The sequence below is a fragment of the Gadus morhua genome, chromosome 4, assembly GCF_902167405.1.
Source record: "Gadus morhua chromosome 4, gadMor3.0, whole genome shotgun sequence".
Lineage (NCBI taxonomy): Eukaryota > Metazoa > Chordata > Actinopteri > Gadiformes > Gadidae > Gadus > Gadus morhua.
The window spans coordinates 41,394,736-41,413,860 of NC_044051.1; the positions used below are offsets into that span (position 1 = coordinate 41,394,736).

At 46.2% G+C, this 19,125-nt stretch overlaps 3 protein-coding genes across 7 annotated transcripts in view; 1 reads left to right on the plus strand and 2 right to left on the minus strand.

Moving 5' to 3' along the window:
• nbeal1 (neurobeachin-like 1) overlaps positions 1-4,433 on the minus strand; it is a 57,796-nt gene extending 53,363 nt beyond the window's left edge. For both annotated transcript variants that reach the window (XM_030355596.1, XM_030355595.1), the window contains exons 1-2: positions 4,347-4,433; positions 3,409-3,847 (exon numbers count right to left, since the gene is read on the minus strand). In XM_030355596.1, the coding sequence (XP_030211456.1) occupies positions 3,409-3,459 (51 nt within the window). In that variant the 5' untranslated portion in view covers positions 3,460-3,847; positions 4,347-4,433. The remainder of the gene's footprint in view (positions 1-3,408; positions 3,848-4,346) is intronic.
• Positions 4,434-5,962: 1,529 nt separating this feature from the next.
• On the minus strand, positions 5,963-15,490 carry stradb (STE20 related adaptor beta). 2 transcript variants are annotated; one of them, XM_030355626.1, is made up of 12 exons: positions 15,285-15,490; positions 14,466-14,533; positions 13,481-13,561; positions 11,836-11,935; positions 11,403-11,524; positions 10,568-10,676; positions 9,949-10,072; positions 9,165-9,336; positions 8,931-9,035; positions 8,196-8,488; positions 7,895-7,937; positions 5,963-7,434 (listed from the first exon to the last, which is right to left on the minus strand). In XM_030355626.1, the coding sequence occupies exons 2-12, from the start codon at positions 14,475-14,477 to the stop codon at positions 7,264-7,266; spliced, it is 1,332 nt and encodes a 443-aa protein (XP_030211486.1). In that variant the 5' UTR covers positions 14,478-14,533; positions 15,285-15,490; the 3' UTR covers positions 5,963-7,263. The 2 variants fall into 2 exon arrangements, with proteins under 2 accessions (XP_030211486.1, XP_030211487.1); XM_030355627.1 differs by lacking the exon at positions 15,285-15,490 and adding an exon at positions 14,628-14,700.
• A 172-nt stretch (positions 15,491-15,662) lies between these two features.
• Positions 15,663-19,125, plus strand: part of trak2 (trafficking protein, kinesin binding 2) — a 23,994-nt gene continuing 20,531 nt past the window's right edge. For 2 of the 3 annotated variants that reach the window (XM_030355597.1, XM_030355600.1), the window contains exon 1: positions 15,663-15,766. The gene's annotated coding sequence lies outside the window, so the exon portion shown is untranslated. Of the gene's footprint in view, positions 15,767-19,090 lie in introns of all 3 variants that reach the window. The other variant, XM_030355598.1, reaches the window with a different exon arrangement.

Below are 19,125 nucleotides of genomic sequence, written 5' to 3' on the forward strand. Positions count from 1 at the left end.
ATGTGCAGAACATGTCAGCACTCCGTTTGTGCCTTATCCCGTGCACTTCCGCCATGCCGGGAGCTAAGAGGATTGTCGCCGTGGTTACGTAACCACCTAAGCAGCGCTCGCGGGACTGGCCTTAGTGCTAGTTGATGAGTGCGTGTGCGTGTGTGTGCGCGCGCGTGTGTGTGTATTCCACTCACCCCAACCATCGCCAAGAACTTTGAGACGCGTGGCGGTGCTGAGAAAAAGAACATCAACCAAAACCCTCGACGGGCCTTCAGAGTGCGTGTTTGTGTGTAGGATTAGGGGAGCTTCTGTAATGAGCTGCAGTTGGGTTTAAGAAACCAAAATTGGTTGTCAGGGTTGGGGGGTAGATTATAATTGGGGGGAGGTGAGGTGGGTGTTGAGCTGGCGGGGTTTCCCTCCCCAGATGGCATGGTGCATTACGACCCTATGCCGTCTCCAGGAAGGGTTTAGGTCAGATCTGGCATCCTAGGAATATCAACTAAGTACTGGCGAACCCGGACAACCAACTGTAAGGTGCTGCGTTACCTTCCCCCTCCAACGACCCATGGACTAAAAAGCTGTTTTAATCAAATTTGCACTCCATGAGCATCTTATAATATCTAAATAAATAATTATAAAAAAATAACAAACAACTCTTAATATCCGGGATGGTTCTCCACGACTCGAATTTAGAGGTATTTCATGTTTTCCAGGACGTGAGGGAAAAGTCAAATAGTACGGTGTCAATCAATGTCAAATGTACATTATTAGGGTGTCAAAATCCACTTCTGAAACAGTCGGGACAGCAGAACATTGAACATCAGAGCGTTCACGACGCCATGCTCTCCTTGGACGCTTTCAAAAAAATAATAATAATTTGGGCCCGAGATCACCTGATCCATGGCGACCGCATGGTAACCAATCTAGGGAGAACGCAAAAGAATAAAATAAAGACGGCCCTGACGACATCGTCACGTCTCGGTCACTACAGCGACTCGGGTGTGACGCCTTGCCCGCCCTGAGGCGCAGCCACTGCCTCTAACCGTTCTCTGCGGGAACGGATTAAACTAAACGCGGAGGCTCCGCCTGTACCCCGACCACAGCCGGGTGTAATGCACAACTGAGTGCCCAGCCACGAGCACTCGTGACCGGGGACGCAGTTCACACGCTCTGGCTCCTGCTACAGTGAACGTCTGGCATGTATCTAAAATCCCTGGCTCGTCCAAACAAAGTGTATTATTGTATTATTGTGTTTCACGTTACGGTAAATGAGAATGTACTTCACCTGGTTAAAGAGGTCAAATAAATGCACTGCCAAACTATGTATTGCCGATAGTGTGTATGACAGACTAAGAAAAGCATCACGAGCGCTGTGTCCAAAAGGCTGTGATTTAGGCTTTTTTCTGGGTAACTGAGTCGCCCAAGTACATAAGAAAATAAATACAGAAAAAGGTTCACAGTAGCAACCAGCAGAACATTATACGAGAACGATGCAAAAGAAAGTGTATGTTGCCAGTCACATCTCTATTGTAAATGTAAAGTATTGTAAATGAATGTGTGCGGATTGTAACCAAACATTCAAACACAGTATCTTATTATGGGATAGATGAACAGCAGGCCTATATATATATAATAAACACTCAGACACAAGACATTCCCAGTCTGATTCACCACACGGGACTCACCCTCCACTCACCTTCTTCTGCAACACAAACAGACCTTCTAAAAAGAAACCCCTGCAAAGATACCCAGTATCTTTGCGGTATACTGGGTCGGTCTCTCTCTCCCTCTCTCTCCCCCTCCCTCCCTCCCTCCCTCCCTCCCTCCCTCCCTCTCTCCCTCTCTCCCTCCCTCTCTCTCTCTCTCCCTCCCTCCCCATCTGGGTCCATCAAAGCGGAGGAGATCTCATTCTCACACAACATGACAGCTGATTGCTCAGCCAACGTAAACACAGACACACACTGACACTGCTGCTGCCACAGGATGGAAGGGGGTTGTGTGGCAGGGGAGTGTGCGTGTTTCTGTGCGTATTGGTGGCTCCTTTACTCGCTTGGATGCAAGGGGGTTTGTGCCACACTGTTAAAAGAAAATACTTATGCTAGCAGAGTGATAACCATGTCGCAAGGAAATTACCCATTTCACAGAAGCACCACGGTAGGACGAACAGTCATGACACTAAGTATGGGTCTGCCTTGGGTCTCTTGCATGTACCAGGGAATGGGTAGTAGACTGATCTTAACTAGTTTAGTCTGCAACCCGTGCCCTATGGCATACAAGGAGCACACCCAGAATGAGTGACGCCTGTGTGGTTCCGACAGAGATGCATCTGTGACTAGGTCCTGTCCGAGGGAAATGCTGTTCCTGCAGGCCAGTACCGTCCAGGTCACAAAGAACACAGAAGCATAAGAAAAGTAAAAAGCACTTTTATCGGGGCGGGCGGTGGAACAATATGGCCGCCAATGTTTGTGTTGTAGACAGGTATACAGACAGGCGCTGAACCATGTTGTTCAACTTGGTCATTTGAATCATATTACAAGTTATTGTTGTTTATAAAAAAATAAAAAAGGTTTACAAAACTGCTTAGGTGGCATGCAATACTTGAGTGTGGGGTGCATGAGTGTGTGCGTGTGTGTGTGCGTGAGTGTGGAGGGATTATCGCAGACTGCAGCCAGGCTCACGTGAGAAGGAGCGGGCAGCTCAGCCCCGGTGTCTTTTGATTGGACGTTTCGCGGGTGCCATTTAATGCCAACAAGCAAATTAAACCTGGCCCCACAAGGGACTCCAGGCAGAAAACCTTCTTCCTCCAGTCCCCTGTCCCTCTACTCAACCATCTTTCATTCATCCTCAAAAGCATAAGGAAACGGATGTTCCTTATGCTTTACGAAGCAGTTACTAAACACAGACCCAACTCCCACTTGTCCCAGGGCCCCCAGTTACTTTGCTATTTTATTATTTAGTCATTGAAGCAACACTATTTCTCATTTTCTCTCTTACAGAATAAAGAAGCAGGTACTGTGGCGAGGCAGACTAGCTTAGACATCTTCCTCAAGGATGCCTGCAGATGGCCGTTGTGGACGTAGGAACCAGGAACCTTTAGTCTGGAGCAAGTGAGTCAAATGACCTGCCCACTATGAGGCTATCCTGCTCGTCATACAAGCGCATCGACTGTCTACACTAGCAAATTCACCTTCAACATGCTAACTCTTATCATGCATACCTTGCCGTCACTGACATCATACTACTAAACTGAGAAAGGTTTGACATGTCCTGTATATGATCTTGGTTGTTTACACATAACATGTCCTTGGCTAGCTGCCTAGCGAGTTGTGTTGTTGTGGTGGTGAGTTCCTGAAGACGAGCATGACATTTTGAGGTGCACACACCCCTACCACCACCACAACCCCAACACTCTCTTACCTTGTTGCAGTAGAGCATCCACACCTCGTAGAGCCTCTCTTCGGACGCCATGGTGGAGCCCGTTGGTCAAAACACAGAGCTCACTTCTCCCGGTTCTCCATGTTGTACTCCAACGTACACCTTCCAATGCCCCTCTGGGGCGTCACAGCTCACAACAATATAATGGACATCGGTCAATCCTTCCCCAAACTAAATGGAAAGCGTTATTTTAAAAACAAGGGACAAAATCTCCGGACGACTGTGAGCTTGGAGGAACAGGGCGAGATCAAAAAATTAAAAAAACTCCGAAAAGATTATTCCATGTTTGTCCTGGAGGAGCCGGCGGTCTGACCCACGTCTTCACAGCGGGCGTTCTCTTCGCTCCCGCGGGACCAGGCTGGAGGTCTTCCACGTCAGTGGGGCTACTCCTCCGGACAGGCTCGGCTTGTGTGCCTCCGGGCTGTAGCGCAAACAATACACACACAAACAGTGTGAACGATGAAGAAGTGGTACGAGATTCTCGCCCACACAGTTAACTATCCTACACAATGGCTAACTTAACAGCCCTTGACAGATCACCCCGCCCCCCACCAAAACCCGCACCACCACTGGGACGTAGACGCCGCCTCTGGCTCCACATACACACTGCTGGGAATTGCTTCGTAGGAGGATACAGGTTAATTATGCATGAACGAAACGCCACTCTTGGGCCATTTAGAGCAAGAAGCAGGCGGCCCTCGGTACGAAAAGCTGTCAAAAAGCGAATCCCATTTATTCTCCCCCCTTCCTGCAACCTCCCCTTGAATCGCCTCCTCCTACTCATGTGACATAAACGCCACTGTGTACCTTGTTCTCACTCCCGAGTCAACCGCACGTAAAACACACGTCAACCTGACCGCGTACATGTGTGTGTCAGGGGAGAAATGTAACATCCCGTAATAGTGAATAAAGCAGCTCACCTGGACGCGGGGAAATAACAACTGTCACGTTGACGTCGCGATACTTCTTGCAACAATGTAGGAATCCACGGAACGTCACCGACAAGGTTTTCCGGTTTTGTTTCAAATTAAAAGCCCTGTACGCGGCGTGCTATTTTTTAACTATTTCAACAGTTACATTTAAAGTCTCTGAATACCTTTGTTGACAGCGTGACTTTTTGGTTCTGAATTTTTCGACCAACATCAATAATCCGTCAATAAAACATTTAGTTGATTGACAATTGATTTGATTTTAGATGCATGATCATGTATATTTTATAAAGATAAATGTATTTATATGCAACATAATATACATATATGAATATAGAATAACTAAGAGCATTAAACATCAAACGCGATAACTTTTAATGTTGTAAATATTGTGAACTGGAAACGTAACGCACGCTAATTTCATCTCAATTCAAAAAACGGCATTCCTTTGTCGAAAGTTTACGGGGTATTTGCGGAATGCATCTAATGCTTTTCTGCGTCGGGATAACGAATTCAGCATCCAAAAATGACACTTGGTTAATTACCCTCCACGCTGTGTTTTTGGTTTACGACAGTCAATTAGATTTACGTTGTCGATGTGGAGCTCTTGCGTCCCTAAGGGCGGGGCTAGGTTTGGAAGACCGTGGAGCAAGGTTAAGTTTTATTGAATGCTGCACTCTAGAGGATCAGCATCACATCCCCGGCCACTTCTGGATGACAGGCTCACTAGATTTACATTAATTGTGCTATTGTCATTTAGAAGACACCTTTATAGAAAACAATCTACAAGTGAGACAGAAGAATTTATAGCATATATATATATATATGTATATATATATATATATATATATATATATATATATAGTGGTTGTGGGAGGATCTAGTATATAATTCCCACTATAGATCAGGCCCCAATTAGCAAGATGTATTGCTCTTCATGTCCTGCCCTGAAGTTTAATTCCATGTAATAAGTGTATGTATGTATGATGCGCCAGGTCAACCCCCCCCCCCCCCCCCTTATAAGATCACTTCACGCATCAACACATCTCAACACATGTTCGGACTTCTCCCAATGATGTGCTGGTCATACTATACTGTATGACCCATACCTCCATGCGTCTGCCAGGACTTGCACGGCTACGGTGTGAAGTCAGACATCTACAGCCTGGGCATCGTGGCCTGTGAGCTGGTCAGTGGCCGGGTACCCTTCCAGGACATGCCTCCCACACAGGTACCCCACTTTACCCATCCATGCCCCCGTCTAACCAACCATTCAATGTATGTACGATGTTGTTGTATATAAATAAATGCAGCTAAGCTGTGGAAGTAAGGGTTTTCATAAAGTCTAGTATGTTGGGTAAAAGTTCCACTGAAAAAGTCTTGAACTGAGCATTTTGTGTTTGAATAAGATCTCTCGCACGCACACGCAAACACAAACAGACGCTCGCACGCACACACACACACACACACACACACACACACACACACACACACACAAACAGACGCTCGCACGCACACACACACACACACACACACACACACACACACACACACACTTTCAATACAACAAACCGTGCCATTCAATCAAAAATATGCAACAACAGGCATAAATCAGCTACCGTTATTCTTTATTATTCACATTCATAAAAAGTCTCGAACACAGCTGAACGTACGAGTGTACCGCACACATCCCTCGCACGACGACCCACTCTATCACAGTTTGGGGGGGGGGGGGGGGGGGGGGGACTACTGTACTTAAGGACTGTCGAGGTATAGCCACTGCTTTTAACATACACAGAGGCAGTGTTGGGTACTTCACAGCGAGAGAGGTTAAGATATTCGGCATTAGGTCAGAGGTCATAGGCGATTTGAGGAGGAGGGAGGGGGGGGTTGGATATCACAGTTGAATCAAAAACGGTTTCTACTGTACGATATGTGGATACCTCCGAAGTGTTCCATTGCTCATTTTTTTTTACGACATGCGCGCTTGGGCCTGTACCCCCTGTGTGCAATTCCTTTTTGGACACAGGGATGGAACTTCATGCATTTGTTGAGACCTACTTCAAATGACTTTTGGATATAGCGGTCATGTTTTCAGTCAAGTGTTAACTATTGTAGTATCAATCAAATGTAGGATATATATTGCATGGAAGAATCCTTCAAATTGAAGTGTATTATCGGAGAAGTTTGTCTGATCTGGAAGACATGATTTTTCTAAATATTTTTTAAAAAAACTATTTGGAGATGTGTGCACGTGTTTGAGGTTACCCACGTTCTGAAAATAAAAGTCAGTCTTCATCAACTTCCTCTGGCATGGACGCCTACTGATCATGCCCCGTCATCAACCGCCAATCACAGACCAGTTTAAAAACAGAACACCTAAAAGGGAGATGGCGTTGTTTTGAACCACAGAGCGTGAGCGTCATCCGTTCAGCGATTGGCCTCCTCCTCTGCCAGACAACACTAGTGGGCGGGTCTTACTAGTGAATTATTCAACAGTAATCGCTGCCTCTTTGAACGCACGCCTGACCCCCGCCTTATTCATGTTTTCTCACAGTGGCACTACAGAACTCGGGCTGTACCACAGACAGCATTCCCCTGCTCAGTTTTTGCTTCAAAATAAGTAAATATATATTTATCTATATGAAAAAATAATACAAAAAACGATTTAAAACAACAACAACAACAACAACGAAGGCTCAGAGTGGTTTGGCTGGGGTTTGGCGGCCTGCTGGGGCGAAGCTAAATGGAAGAAGAAAAGCAAAAAGTACAACTTTTGCCATTCCGTGGTTCAGTTTCGGACTGTCTTTGTCTTTTGATGGCAGAACGCAGAAGAGTGGAGTGGTATGAGGGGGGAGGGGGGGGGGGATAGCGGCTGTAGTGGATGTGGGGGCAATGGGTTGTGGTCTCAGGAGAAGTCCCAGCCCCCCTGAGGGTCCGAGGGGAGGGGCGACGTGGCGGCGGCGGCGTGGCAGGCTGGCGTCGGAGGGCTGGAGACGGGGGAGTCGTCCTGGGGGCTCCCCAGCGGCACTGCCGGGTACATGAGGTTGAGGAAGGTGTCCCTGGTGTGTCTCTTCACCTGCGGTCGCCCCCGCAAGCAACACACAAGAAAACACACACACTCACAGTCAACGCACAGATGGAAAGCTCGAGCTGCTCTGGCTTGCTTCTAGTGTAACCGTAGTGACCCTTTGTTATCGTTGGCTTCGTGAGCTGGGTTCTCCACCACTGGTATTCGATTGTCAATACTGTTAAATCAAGAATCAAACCATCTTCTTGTTCTCTCTTTCTCTTTCTGTGGTGTGCACATTACTTATATTTTAAGTACTGGCCCATGGATTTGTGTCATTGGGATAAAGGGTTGTGTGTGTTGAAAAGCTAGCATAGAGGCCAACAGTAGTGCAATCTGTGATCCACTAAGAACTAGCTTGTAGAATTCAAATAAATGGCACGAGAATAAACAAAAAGAAAGCCTCTGGTCAATAATTGTAGCAAACAGGCAACGCTAGTTGGATGTTTGGTGTCACGGTGAAACCCACCTGCTTGAAGAAGGCGTGGGTCAGCAACGCGGACGCAGACGGCCTGCAAAACACACAAGGAGCAAACAGAGGTTTATAGGACACTATGGTAAAATATTGATCTGCTGATAATAGTCTAACCCAGTTGGGCCCCAACGAAGAGAACCATTTCATAGACCCTTGAGTGATTGTTTATAAATCACATTTGAAATCCTGTTCGTTTCACCACAGGTCCGCGTTTTTTTTTTTATAAGCGGCGTTCCTGGCGGAAGGGCCGTGATTGGTCGCGCTCGCGTGTCAATCTAGTCCTTGAGGCGGATACCTCTGTTCGGGCTGCTGCTGCAGACACTGCTGCACCAGGCCGTGCAGGGTCGCCGAGTGGTTCTTGGGGCCGGGGCTCTGGGGCCGGTCGGTGGTCGGCGTGGTGACGGCGGCGGGGGCGTGGCCGGGGGCCGGGGCGGAGGCGCTGTGCTTCAGGCTCCCCGTGGCCACGCTCTCGCCGATGCCCGAGTCCAGCCCCGAGCGGGACACGGTCAGCCCGCCCAGCTTGCCCAGGGGGAAGGGCGCCACGTCCATCAGGCAGCAGTGGGAGCCGTGCAGCTTCTGGAGCAGCATCTGGAGCGAGGGGACCACCGCTGGATCATAGTACCACTGGATCATAGTACCACTGGATCATAGTACCACTGGATCATAGTACCACTGGATCATAGAACCACTGGATCATAGTACCACCACCACCACTGGATCATAGTACCACCACCACTGGATCATAGTACCACCACCACCACTGGATCATAGTACCACCACCACTGGATCATAGTACCACTACCACTGGACCATTCCATCACCTGATCAGAACAATAACAAATAAACCAGCCCAGCTCCTTCAGTCCATTTAAACTTGCGACTAACTCCATACTGATGTTCAAAAGGTACTGGTTTTGATTCCCAGTGTCCAAAGCCCACCTGTACGCGACATTGAGCCAGATACCCCCCCAAACCCTCCCTGGCCTGAATGGTTGGTTCGACGGGGGCATGGATGGGTAAAGTGGGGTACCTGTGTGGGAGGCATGTCCTGGAAGGGTACCCGGCCACTGACCAGCTCACAGGCCACGATGCCCAGGCTGTAGATGTCTGACTTCACCCCGTAGCCGTGCAAGTCCTGGCAGAAGCATGGAGGTATGGGTCATACAGTATGACCAGCACGTCATTGGGAGAAGTCCGAACCTGTGTTGAGATGTGCTGATGCGTGAAGTGATCTTATAACGGGGGGGGGGGGGGGGGGCCTGACCTGGCGCAGGAGCTCGGGGCTGAGCCAGGGCAGCAGGGCCGGGCTGTGGTGGGGCATGTCGAAGACGGCCCGGGCCCTCCGCCCGTCCCGCATCATGCTGTACACGCTGTGCAGCCCCGAGAGGTACACACGGCCGTCCCCCGACAGCAGGATGTGGCTGGCCTTCAGCCCCCTAGGAGGGGGGGAGGGGGAGAGAGAGAGAGAGAGAGAGAGAGAGAGAGAGAGAGAGAGAGAGAGAGAGAGAGAGAGAGAGAGAGAGAGAGAGAGAGAGAGAGAGAGGCAGAGAGAGAGAGAGAGAGAGAGAGAGAGGGAGAGAGAGAGAGAGAGAGAGGCAGAGAGAGAGAGAGAGAGAGAGAGAGAGAGAGAGAGAGAGAGAGAGAGAGAGAGAGAGAGAGGCAGAGAGAGAGAGAGAGAGAGAGAGAGAGGGAGAGAGAGAGAGAGAGAGAGAGGCAGAGAGAGAGAGAGAGAGAGAGAGAGAGAGAGAGAGAGAGAGAGAGAGAGAGAGAGAGGCAGAGAGAGAGAGAGAGAGAGAGAGAGAGAGAGAGAGAGAGAGAGAGAGAGAGAGAGAGAGAGAGAGAGAGAGAGAGAGAGAGAGATTTAAACCAGACGAGAGGAAAGACATCCTCACTTTACACCAAGATATATAGAAAACCATGCGTAATCCCTCAAAATATGAAATGTGATGTTTAGGTGATCATTTGTTGACACTATGAAGGTCCAACTGGTGGCTGTCGGGCAGCACTACACCGCCCTCATCCCCACCCAGCCCCCCCGGCCCACCCACCTGTGGACGTAGCCCATCTGGTGCAGGTACTCCAGGGCCTTCAGCACGCCGTGCAGCAGGTACGCCATCAGGGACTCGCTCATGCCGTCTGGGAAGTAGGACCTCAGCAAGGCGTCCGCTGAGCCTGGGACCGACGGAGAGGGAGGGAGAGATTGAGAAGCAGGTGGGAAACCATGGCGACACAGCGCGCACACAGAGGGTTCTCCGAGATGGCAAAAATATTAAAGAAATAATTAAATGTATAAATCAATTAATTAATAAATGATGAAAAAACGTCAAATTAATTCAGAAATACACTTTGTTATCATGAACACTGAAACCAATGTTAAAGGGTAACTTCACAGTTTACAAACATTTTTCTTATTTGAGCCACGAAAAATATTTTCTGCATAATGGGATACCAAAGATAATTTTGGATTGTCAAAACATGGAAAACGTCATCTGTAAAACTGTCCTTCTGACTATCTCTGACCCTGAAGGGCGTTTGCAAGGCAAAACATGGATGCTCATTACTGCCGTTTTATTTGGTAGTGGTGATGGAGGTGTTGGGCCTGAGAGAGGGGGAGAGGAGTTGAAAGTGAGATAGGGGGAGAGGGGGTGGGGGGGGGGGGTGTCTGACCGTAGGACATGAGCGGCGTTAGGATCCAGAGCTGGCAGCAGGAGCTGAAGACCAGGCGCGAGGTGAGCAGGTTGGGGTGACGGAACAGCCGGGACAGCAGCACCTCATTCTGTCAACACACAAGACGTCACGGAGACTATCTGATTGGCAGCGGGGCGTCCACGCACATGCTGCTGCTGAACACGCTGACGCAGGCAATCATTGCCATTGACGATGAAATTCAAAGCTGGAGTACAGGGTTTCAAAGTTCTTTTAGCTACAATCTTTTTTTGGCCAAGTGGCCAAAAAGGGTATTTATTTATTTTAATTAAAGTAGGATTAATTTGTGTCGCACCACTAGAGGGCATAAAATGAACCCATAGTGCTGTTCTTGGGGCCCCAAACAGTAAAAGAGGTTGGCATATCAGAGTCAATAGGCGTGTTTCAGATTGTCTACATTTGAGCGCATGATTGCACGAGACTTGAGAACATCCGACGGAACTAGTCAGAAACACGTCAAGTTCCCACCACGTCAAGTCGGACACAGGTGACCTTCTCGTAGTTCGAACAAGCAGTTTTGGAGAGCGCACACCTCTGTGAAATGAGTTACGTCATTTCTCACGTTGGAAATGTGTAATGTGTGTCTTATGTCTTTAATTTGAGAACATTTGCACAGAAACGCAGACTTAGGGAGCTCCAGCGAGTTTTTAAAGTCATGTGACGTCAAGTCGCATAGGGAAGTTATCACCAGCATTTCTGACGTTTTGATCCCAGAAGGCATTAGGGTTATCCAAGGCAACGCAACGCATGCTTGATCTGAAACTCGCCTCCTGTGAAGGAATGAAATCGCACTCACTGACAGCTGCAGGAGCTCTTCCTCGGTACACTCGTCAAGGTTGGTGTGCTTGATCGCCACCAGCTGGCCGGAGGGCGTATGGCGGGCCATGCTGACCTGGCTCATGTTATTGAAGCCTCTCCCTTTGGGGACAAAATACACCAGGAGCTCTATGGTTCTATATTATTCAGAATATTGACAAAATATTGAAAGATATCTTATGATTATAAAAAATACAGCCTGCTAATATGATGATTATTTGTATTAAAGTTTATTTTATATAGTTTATTCTGTGTGTCGTTTGACAAAATAGAATATAAAAATGTACTTGCGCAAGAAATTAATCGTACAATATTCACAGTAAATATAAAGAAATACATACACATTTAAAATAGTAATGATAATTCCTGGCTAGCAACAAGTGGTGCTACTTTAAGTCCATGTTGACTCTCACCAAGCTCCGCCAGTAGCTGGTAGTGGCCCGGTTCGGGCGACAGGCCTGTGATGTCATCACCAAGCGCCCCTGGCAGAGTGCAATCGGAAACGGCCGAACTCTGGCGTGGCCGTACGCGTCAAGACACAGGAACAGCAACACAGCCAAAATGTCAGTTAAGGATTCCGACTTTCCATGTGATCGATTGTGTGAAACGGGCACATTTTGTACACTGCAGGCACAGTGACGATATGAGTAAGAGACTCAACAAGGGAAAAGCGATACAATAAAAGATCAAACCTGGAATAGTTGTTATATGTAGTAGATGATTTACGCATCAACATTTGTAGAGGAAGGTGTGTAGTTAATCATTTATTACATGATTAATTGCGCACACACACACACACAGTCTTGCCAACTCCCATAAAAATCACATTTATCTACCTGCATATCTATTTCCTCTAGAAGTGCTATGGGAACTCCCAGCTGAGAGGAACCGGGTCCAATTCCCCCCCCCCGCTCCCGCCCCTCCGCCCTATGTACGCAGCTGTACCAGTAGATATCCATGAGCAAGAGGCCCTGACCCCTACCCTGCTGCTTAATAGCCTGTATCTGAATCCACTGGAGGTCGCTGTTGAGGCGTCTGCCACTACAACCTCATAGCAGCGCCATCGCTGGGAGCGGCAGCAGGCATGAACAGCAAGGGTCGAAGCGGGTGACAAGGACAGTGACCGCCACCGGGTGGCGCTGTGTGTCTGAGCTGAGGCAGAGGCGATGGCGGGATGAATGTGATTAGGAGTGTTGTAGAAAGGGGGTGTGATGGGTGATGATCATAGATATATATATTGACAGTATATATATATATATATATATATATATATATATATATATATATCTCGATGGGTCATGATGAGAAGTTCTCATTGAAAGCTTGTTTCCTTTTTTTTTTTTTACTTTTCTATGCTTGACTGATTGGTATGGCCATGCTGAGAATGTACGAAGCACTCGCACGCCGTGGATACCAGGGTGCACCTTGTATTGTTTTTATATAGAAGTATTTATAATTATACGTGATATCATAAATAATGACTGAAAACTATGGGGCAGCTTGTAACTTATATAGCACTTTGCATTTTTTACATCTTAATGCAGTAATAAGCATTAAATGACAATTAACTAAGTTACTTAAGTTAGTAAAAAAAAAAAAATTTTACTAACTTAAGTTGGTAAAAATGGATTCATGGATTTCATGTTTACTAATGGTGTTCATGCTAACTATGGTATCAAACCATATATTATTTAATATTAACCCAACACTAATGCCAACCTTAAGCTGTACCCCTATGCTAATGCTATAAAATAATGCTTATTACGGAATTTAATAATGCCGTAATAAGATTAACATTAACCTTTTTGTCAAGTGTTACTATTAAATTAAATTCAAATCCACCAATTGTTCCCCTGAAATAGGTCCCGCTAAGTTAAGCAATAATTAATGCCTGGAAGCTGAATAAAAAGGCTAGATAAGCAGCTTATAAGTGCTCCCTGGGCGAGTCTTCGATCATTTGAAGAAACCATAGGGGAGGAGGGGGGCTTTTATTTTACGAAGCCATAAAAACAAAAGCCCCCTTTAGCACCGACAAAGGGCGCCGGTGGCTGTACTGACCAGGAAGTGGTGGCTGGAGTCCTCATAGCGGTCCTCTATGGATACAGACTGGACCGTAGTGTGAGAGATACAGGAACAGTCCTGAGGGAGGGGGGGGGGGGGGAGGGGGGAGGGGGGGGGGGGGGAGGGGGGAGGGGGGAGGAGGGGGGGAGGAAGATGTCAGACATACTCCCAGTAGAGGGACATGGGATGGGGCTGAGCTGGACATTTTGGGGACGGGGGGGGGGGTGAAGGGAGGAGGAGGGGAAACCACTGGTGGGGCGATACAACCATCTGCCGAGTCAAATATATAAAAAGGGCTGTTTTTATATTGTGACGTTATTGCTGCCGTAGCATGATGTTCTTTCAGAAAAAAAGTTTTTTCAATGAATGAAATGCCGAGGCGTTTATGAATGAATTGTTCGTTGACTTTAGAAGTGCATTTATGAATGAACGAAGGAATGCAGCCATGAAAGAAAGACAACATTTGAACTGAAAACCTGTGATGCAAACACAAGATTGGTACTTGTTCATTATTATCTAGCAAGTAAAGCAACAACAACAAATATGACCCAACAACAAAACAAAACATAAGATCAGAAAAATTAAAGGAGTTGGAGTAGCTACATGGACAATGAGCACAGAGACTTGACCCCTCCTATCCACACAGCGTGTCAGATGGACACTAAAAAGGCGCAATTATGACATACATAAACAAAAGATGGTCCTACGGGCGTCCTCTTATCGACTAAAGCCCCATGCAGAGACGGGCTCATGATCGACCACAGATCCTTTATGAATACATTAAAATAAAAATAAAACACAGACTAGAATAGGAATGGAGACATATATTATGAAACAGCAGGCATATTCGTGACATTGATGATTCGCCGCTGGCTACATCACCCACATACTACCAACGTATTATTGTTGACATCGGCTTTTAAGGCGACACCCAACGCACACAAAGATACACTCTAAACACGTGCGGATTATTTGTCCTTACCAAGAAAGACATGGAGTCCCTTCGGCGATGGAGATACGGGACGAGGTGGGCATATATTCGCTCATCGGCTGCAAGAGGATGGAGAAAGAGAGAGTGAGCAGTGTGTACGGTCGATGTAATATGAGACCCAACGGGTGTGTGTGTGTGGGAGTATCCCCCCACCCCAGCATCAGCATCAGCACCACCTCAAGAGGAGCTGCGTCCCACCCAGCCCGTTCTACCCCGGAGCGCGCTGTGCCCTCTGCCCGTCTCGCAGCGCGCCGACAGAAGCCCACCTGCCTGCAGCGCCGCCCTACGTCATCGGCACCCAAAAGCGCTTTATTTCATCGACGACATTACAACGTCATAGGTCTTATACCAGAGTGTCCCTTCTTCAATGTTTGAATACATATGCGAGTTGATGGCGGTCCAAAATCAAATGATTTGTATACCTCCTTTTTTAAAAAGGTATAAAGCATCTAGTGTTGTAAAATTATGTCCAACGATGTTCAGTGGTTTTTCACTCTAAATATCAAATTTAAAAAAAGGATATAGTGTTACGTTCAGTGGACAGAGACTAGATGTGCCCTTCTAAACGATCCAATCTGTATCCATTTACGTCTCTTTAAGGAGGCGTAACGAGTCCCAGTTAATGTTTACCTGGACCCAGAAGTGATAGAATAGAATTTAAGAGCCCATCAAACTGGTTAACTCTCCATGTGTTTATTAATAGATGACCCAAATGTTATTTCCCCAGTTCATGCGACGCCACAGACCAGGAAAACATATGTGTTAGTGTTCTAAAACTCATGTACCTAAAATCGTCCACTACATTCGTACCTTTCTCCTCGGTGACGCCGCAAACACAAACAGAAAAGCCCTCAGTATAAAGTTGTTTCGTTTAAATCCCACATTCTAACTCATCTGAACGAATACCGAGATGTCATGATCAACTCATACATTTGTTTAGCAAGACACCCCAGAGAGAGTCGAGAGGGCAAAGCGCAAAGGCTAGCGAGACTTTTAATTTGATACAGACTAGAGGCGCACCATACGCACGTCACGGGGTTGTGTGAGGGACGTGCTACGTCGAGGATCAGCGTTGCCAGATTGGGCCCGAATTCCCGCCCATTCTGGCATCACTGGCTGCAGAGAATCTGGCCCAATCTGGCAACACTGTCGATGCCCCAGCCCCCTCATTAGCATAGCCCTCACTGCGTGAGAGAGTACGGTCCCGCCTCGGTTCTCTATTGTTAAGGCTTGAGCTACGGGATGGGCAGGAGCCACATGCACCGTTAACATTGGGTGTTTATTCAGATAGGGTAAGCATCTTAAACATATACATTTCTTCCCTGGGTTATGAACCATTCATGTCTGGGAATAAGGGTTGATACCAGCCACGTAACGTGTTGATGCGAGCTAGCGATCCTCGTCTGTAGCTAACTGGACAGGACAGAGCTGTCACCGACCTAGACATATAAACATAGATAGATAGACATTGAGCAGTGGCGGTACGTCAACGTCAAGACTGGCCTGTCAACAAATGCAAGCAAGTGGCAGCTTCGTTTTTATTTAAAAAACACAAACGTTTACATTTCACGATTCGTTTGTGTATTCATATGAAACCATTTTATATATAGCCTTTTGTGTGTCATTTATTGCACTTTTTTTGTACGGCGTAGACCCTTAAATAAAAAGTACTCCTTGAAATTGGTTTATAATAAGGGATCTTTATAATGCTCTCTCTGGAGAAAAACCGCAGCTCCATTGATTTGTATTTATTTACAGCCCTTAGCCGCTCCAACATGGCGGCTACGTTGACGTATGACTCAAAGGCCGATGCGGTGTCTATCTGTCTATGTCTATGATCAGTACTGATCCGTTGCACCCCTAGTAGATATTCTAAACGAATATCTCATACTGACAAGTCATTGGACGTTTTTTGAGGCCAGTTAGCTCGCATTACTTCTCCAAACATGCTTTACAGCCCAACAATAATCGATACATGAACGTCAGATTTTTCGTTGAATGCATTGTTGTAAAGCAAGTAAATCGGATATTGGTTAGTTGTTATTATTATGTTATTATTATTTTAGATATATTATAATGTTTCCGACATTTTGCGTGGCTGCCTTCCTCCTTAAGATTCCTATGCTGCAACCCGTGACCTTTTGTTATTGACCCACATCTTGATGCGGTGGGACTGTGTCATGGTCAGATTATGAAAAATAGTATCAATTATTCATCATCAATAAAGCATACAAGAGATCGCTTCTCTTCTCTGGACCGCTTCCGCAAGCATTTGTCTTTTCCATAACTGTTAGGGCCCTAACATGTAGACATGTTGGTCGAATACATCAGACCCCGTTACAACTACTGCTAAGAGACATGCTGGGGGCGTGCTTGAAACATGCTCTATGCTTCTTATATCATGAATGTTAAGATGTATATTTGGTCCGGGCTTTGGTATATTTATAGTCCTCTATGTTCTTGCCTTGTGTGCATGTCCTTCACTGGCATTGTGCTTTTCCCTCTATGACCTCTTGACCTCTCTAATAAGCCGGAGGTGTGTAGTATCAGTCAGAGAGAGTCAGAGATGATGAAGCAGTCTGTTGGACTGGACCTCCTCGGCCTGCCTTCGTTTTCACCTGTCATGTAGGCTTTTGAAGTGTCCGTCTGTCTGTGTCTGTGTCTATGACTGGCACACTGTCGACCTGGTATCTGTTGCCAACACATATGTTATAGGCTACATTGATGGATATGACCTCTGGAATTATAAAGGCTAGTCTTGACAGATAAGTAGATAAACATGCTTTATTATGAAATTACGTGTGCAAGGTTAGACTATGGGAAACCGGAGGCCTGATTGGGACATGATTAGTCATCAGGTGATAAAGCGATTGAGCTTGACAGACATTAACATTCAAGCAGAACTCCAGTATTATATCTGAAACCAGAGCTAGATGCACCATGCGGTCGATAAGTGCTAGTAATACACATATTCTGTATGGAATAATGTTCATGTGGTTCACGTATTTGGACCTTTATCTTAAAATTGAGGGCACTGGCATTTTTATCGGTGCAGCAAGGCTCATTTTGCTGGCCCTCTATCAATCAGTACCTTTCTCTTTGTGATGGTTTATCAGAGGTTGTACATGGATGCTGGCAATCCGCATCGATCTGATGTGTAATGGAATGGAATACGACATGACTCTTGTCTGACCCAAGGCTGAGACATGAAAACGGATCAAGTCACAGACAGACCACACTTCATGAGACCCTGAAGCTTTACTCAAAGACTCTGTTGAAGACAATTATTACCTGGACTGCGCTCATGTCCTTCAAGAGATTATTCTATCATTAGCTTAATTCCACCATTTTTACTATACTGATGTACACACTTGAGTTGTCTTCTTTACGGGCATATTAACATCTTCTCCAAGGTCCTGCTGACCAAGTCTGCTTTTACTTTGAAACATGGTGTCTTCTCCTAAGCCAGTCTAAGCTGTCCATCGGATCTTGGGGTATACATGTTGAGACAGCTCGTGAATGCACACGATTGTGTTTCGTAGCAATGGATTTACGTCTGTCGTGTTAAAGGTAATGGATTGGGCAGTGAAAAAGTATATCCATGCAGGCAGAGGTTGGACTGAATAAGGACCCGATAGCTACAAAGTAATCGTTGGCAATGTCGAGATTTGTGTTCCTTACAAATCCAATAACATCACGTTCAGCGATTTCAAAAGAGGATTGTTTCTGAAAGCTGCTCCACCAGGTCTGTGTCTCTCTTGCCCCTCCTGGATTAGACCGATTTGGGGCGGCATGTCATGTCATATTCCCCAGACTGCTTCCCAAGCCAAATTGCACCAGATTCAGCCTAATCAAGTCTGATCCCAGCCATATGTTACAACATGATAAATGCACAATATAAGTAAGTATGGTATAAAATTTAACCGGTGAAACAAAACAAACAATATAATGCATGTAATATATTTATATATAAAATAAACAGAGCAAAGAAAATGAAACACAATTTGAATCACAGACCCTAGAGTTTATGTGTACAGATGTTTCTCTAAAAAAAAAAGTATTGAATCGGATCAAGCGTGTGTATGAGTGAAGGGAAACAGGGAACGTGTCCAGCATTGAGTTAGAGAGTCTGCCGTGAGAGTCTATTGGTCATGTGCGCATCACCCTCTGTCAACAGGGCCCAGCTGTCAGAATGGTTGACCCAGATGTGGAAGAACTTACTGTCACTCTCTGCCTAATTCTCACTCCACCCCTTTTATTAAATGGCGCTCTGTCTCTTTAAGAAGACACATCCTGTTGCCACCGTCCTTGGAGACAACGCTGAAGAAAACAGGAAGCGTTGTCTCCACTTTTATTGGAGGATATTTGCAGCTAACTTGAGCCTAGCTATATTCTCCGTATCTTGTTTATCCTAATCATTCGGAATATTAATGTAGAGATGATTTGAAAATGAATGATGGTCAATTATTTGGGGGGATTACGCATCGCAGGGAAAAAATAATGGCTTTTGTTAATATTGGAGAGATTTCAAAATGGATCAATTTGTGATTTGTTTTTAAAATCATTATTGTTTTGAAACCGATTCGGCCCCATTAACATTGTTCCATCTTTGCTAGGGCTAGATGAGGCAATGGATCGATGAAGGCCGGAT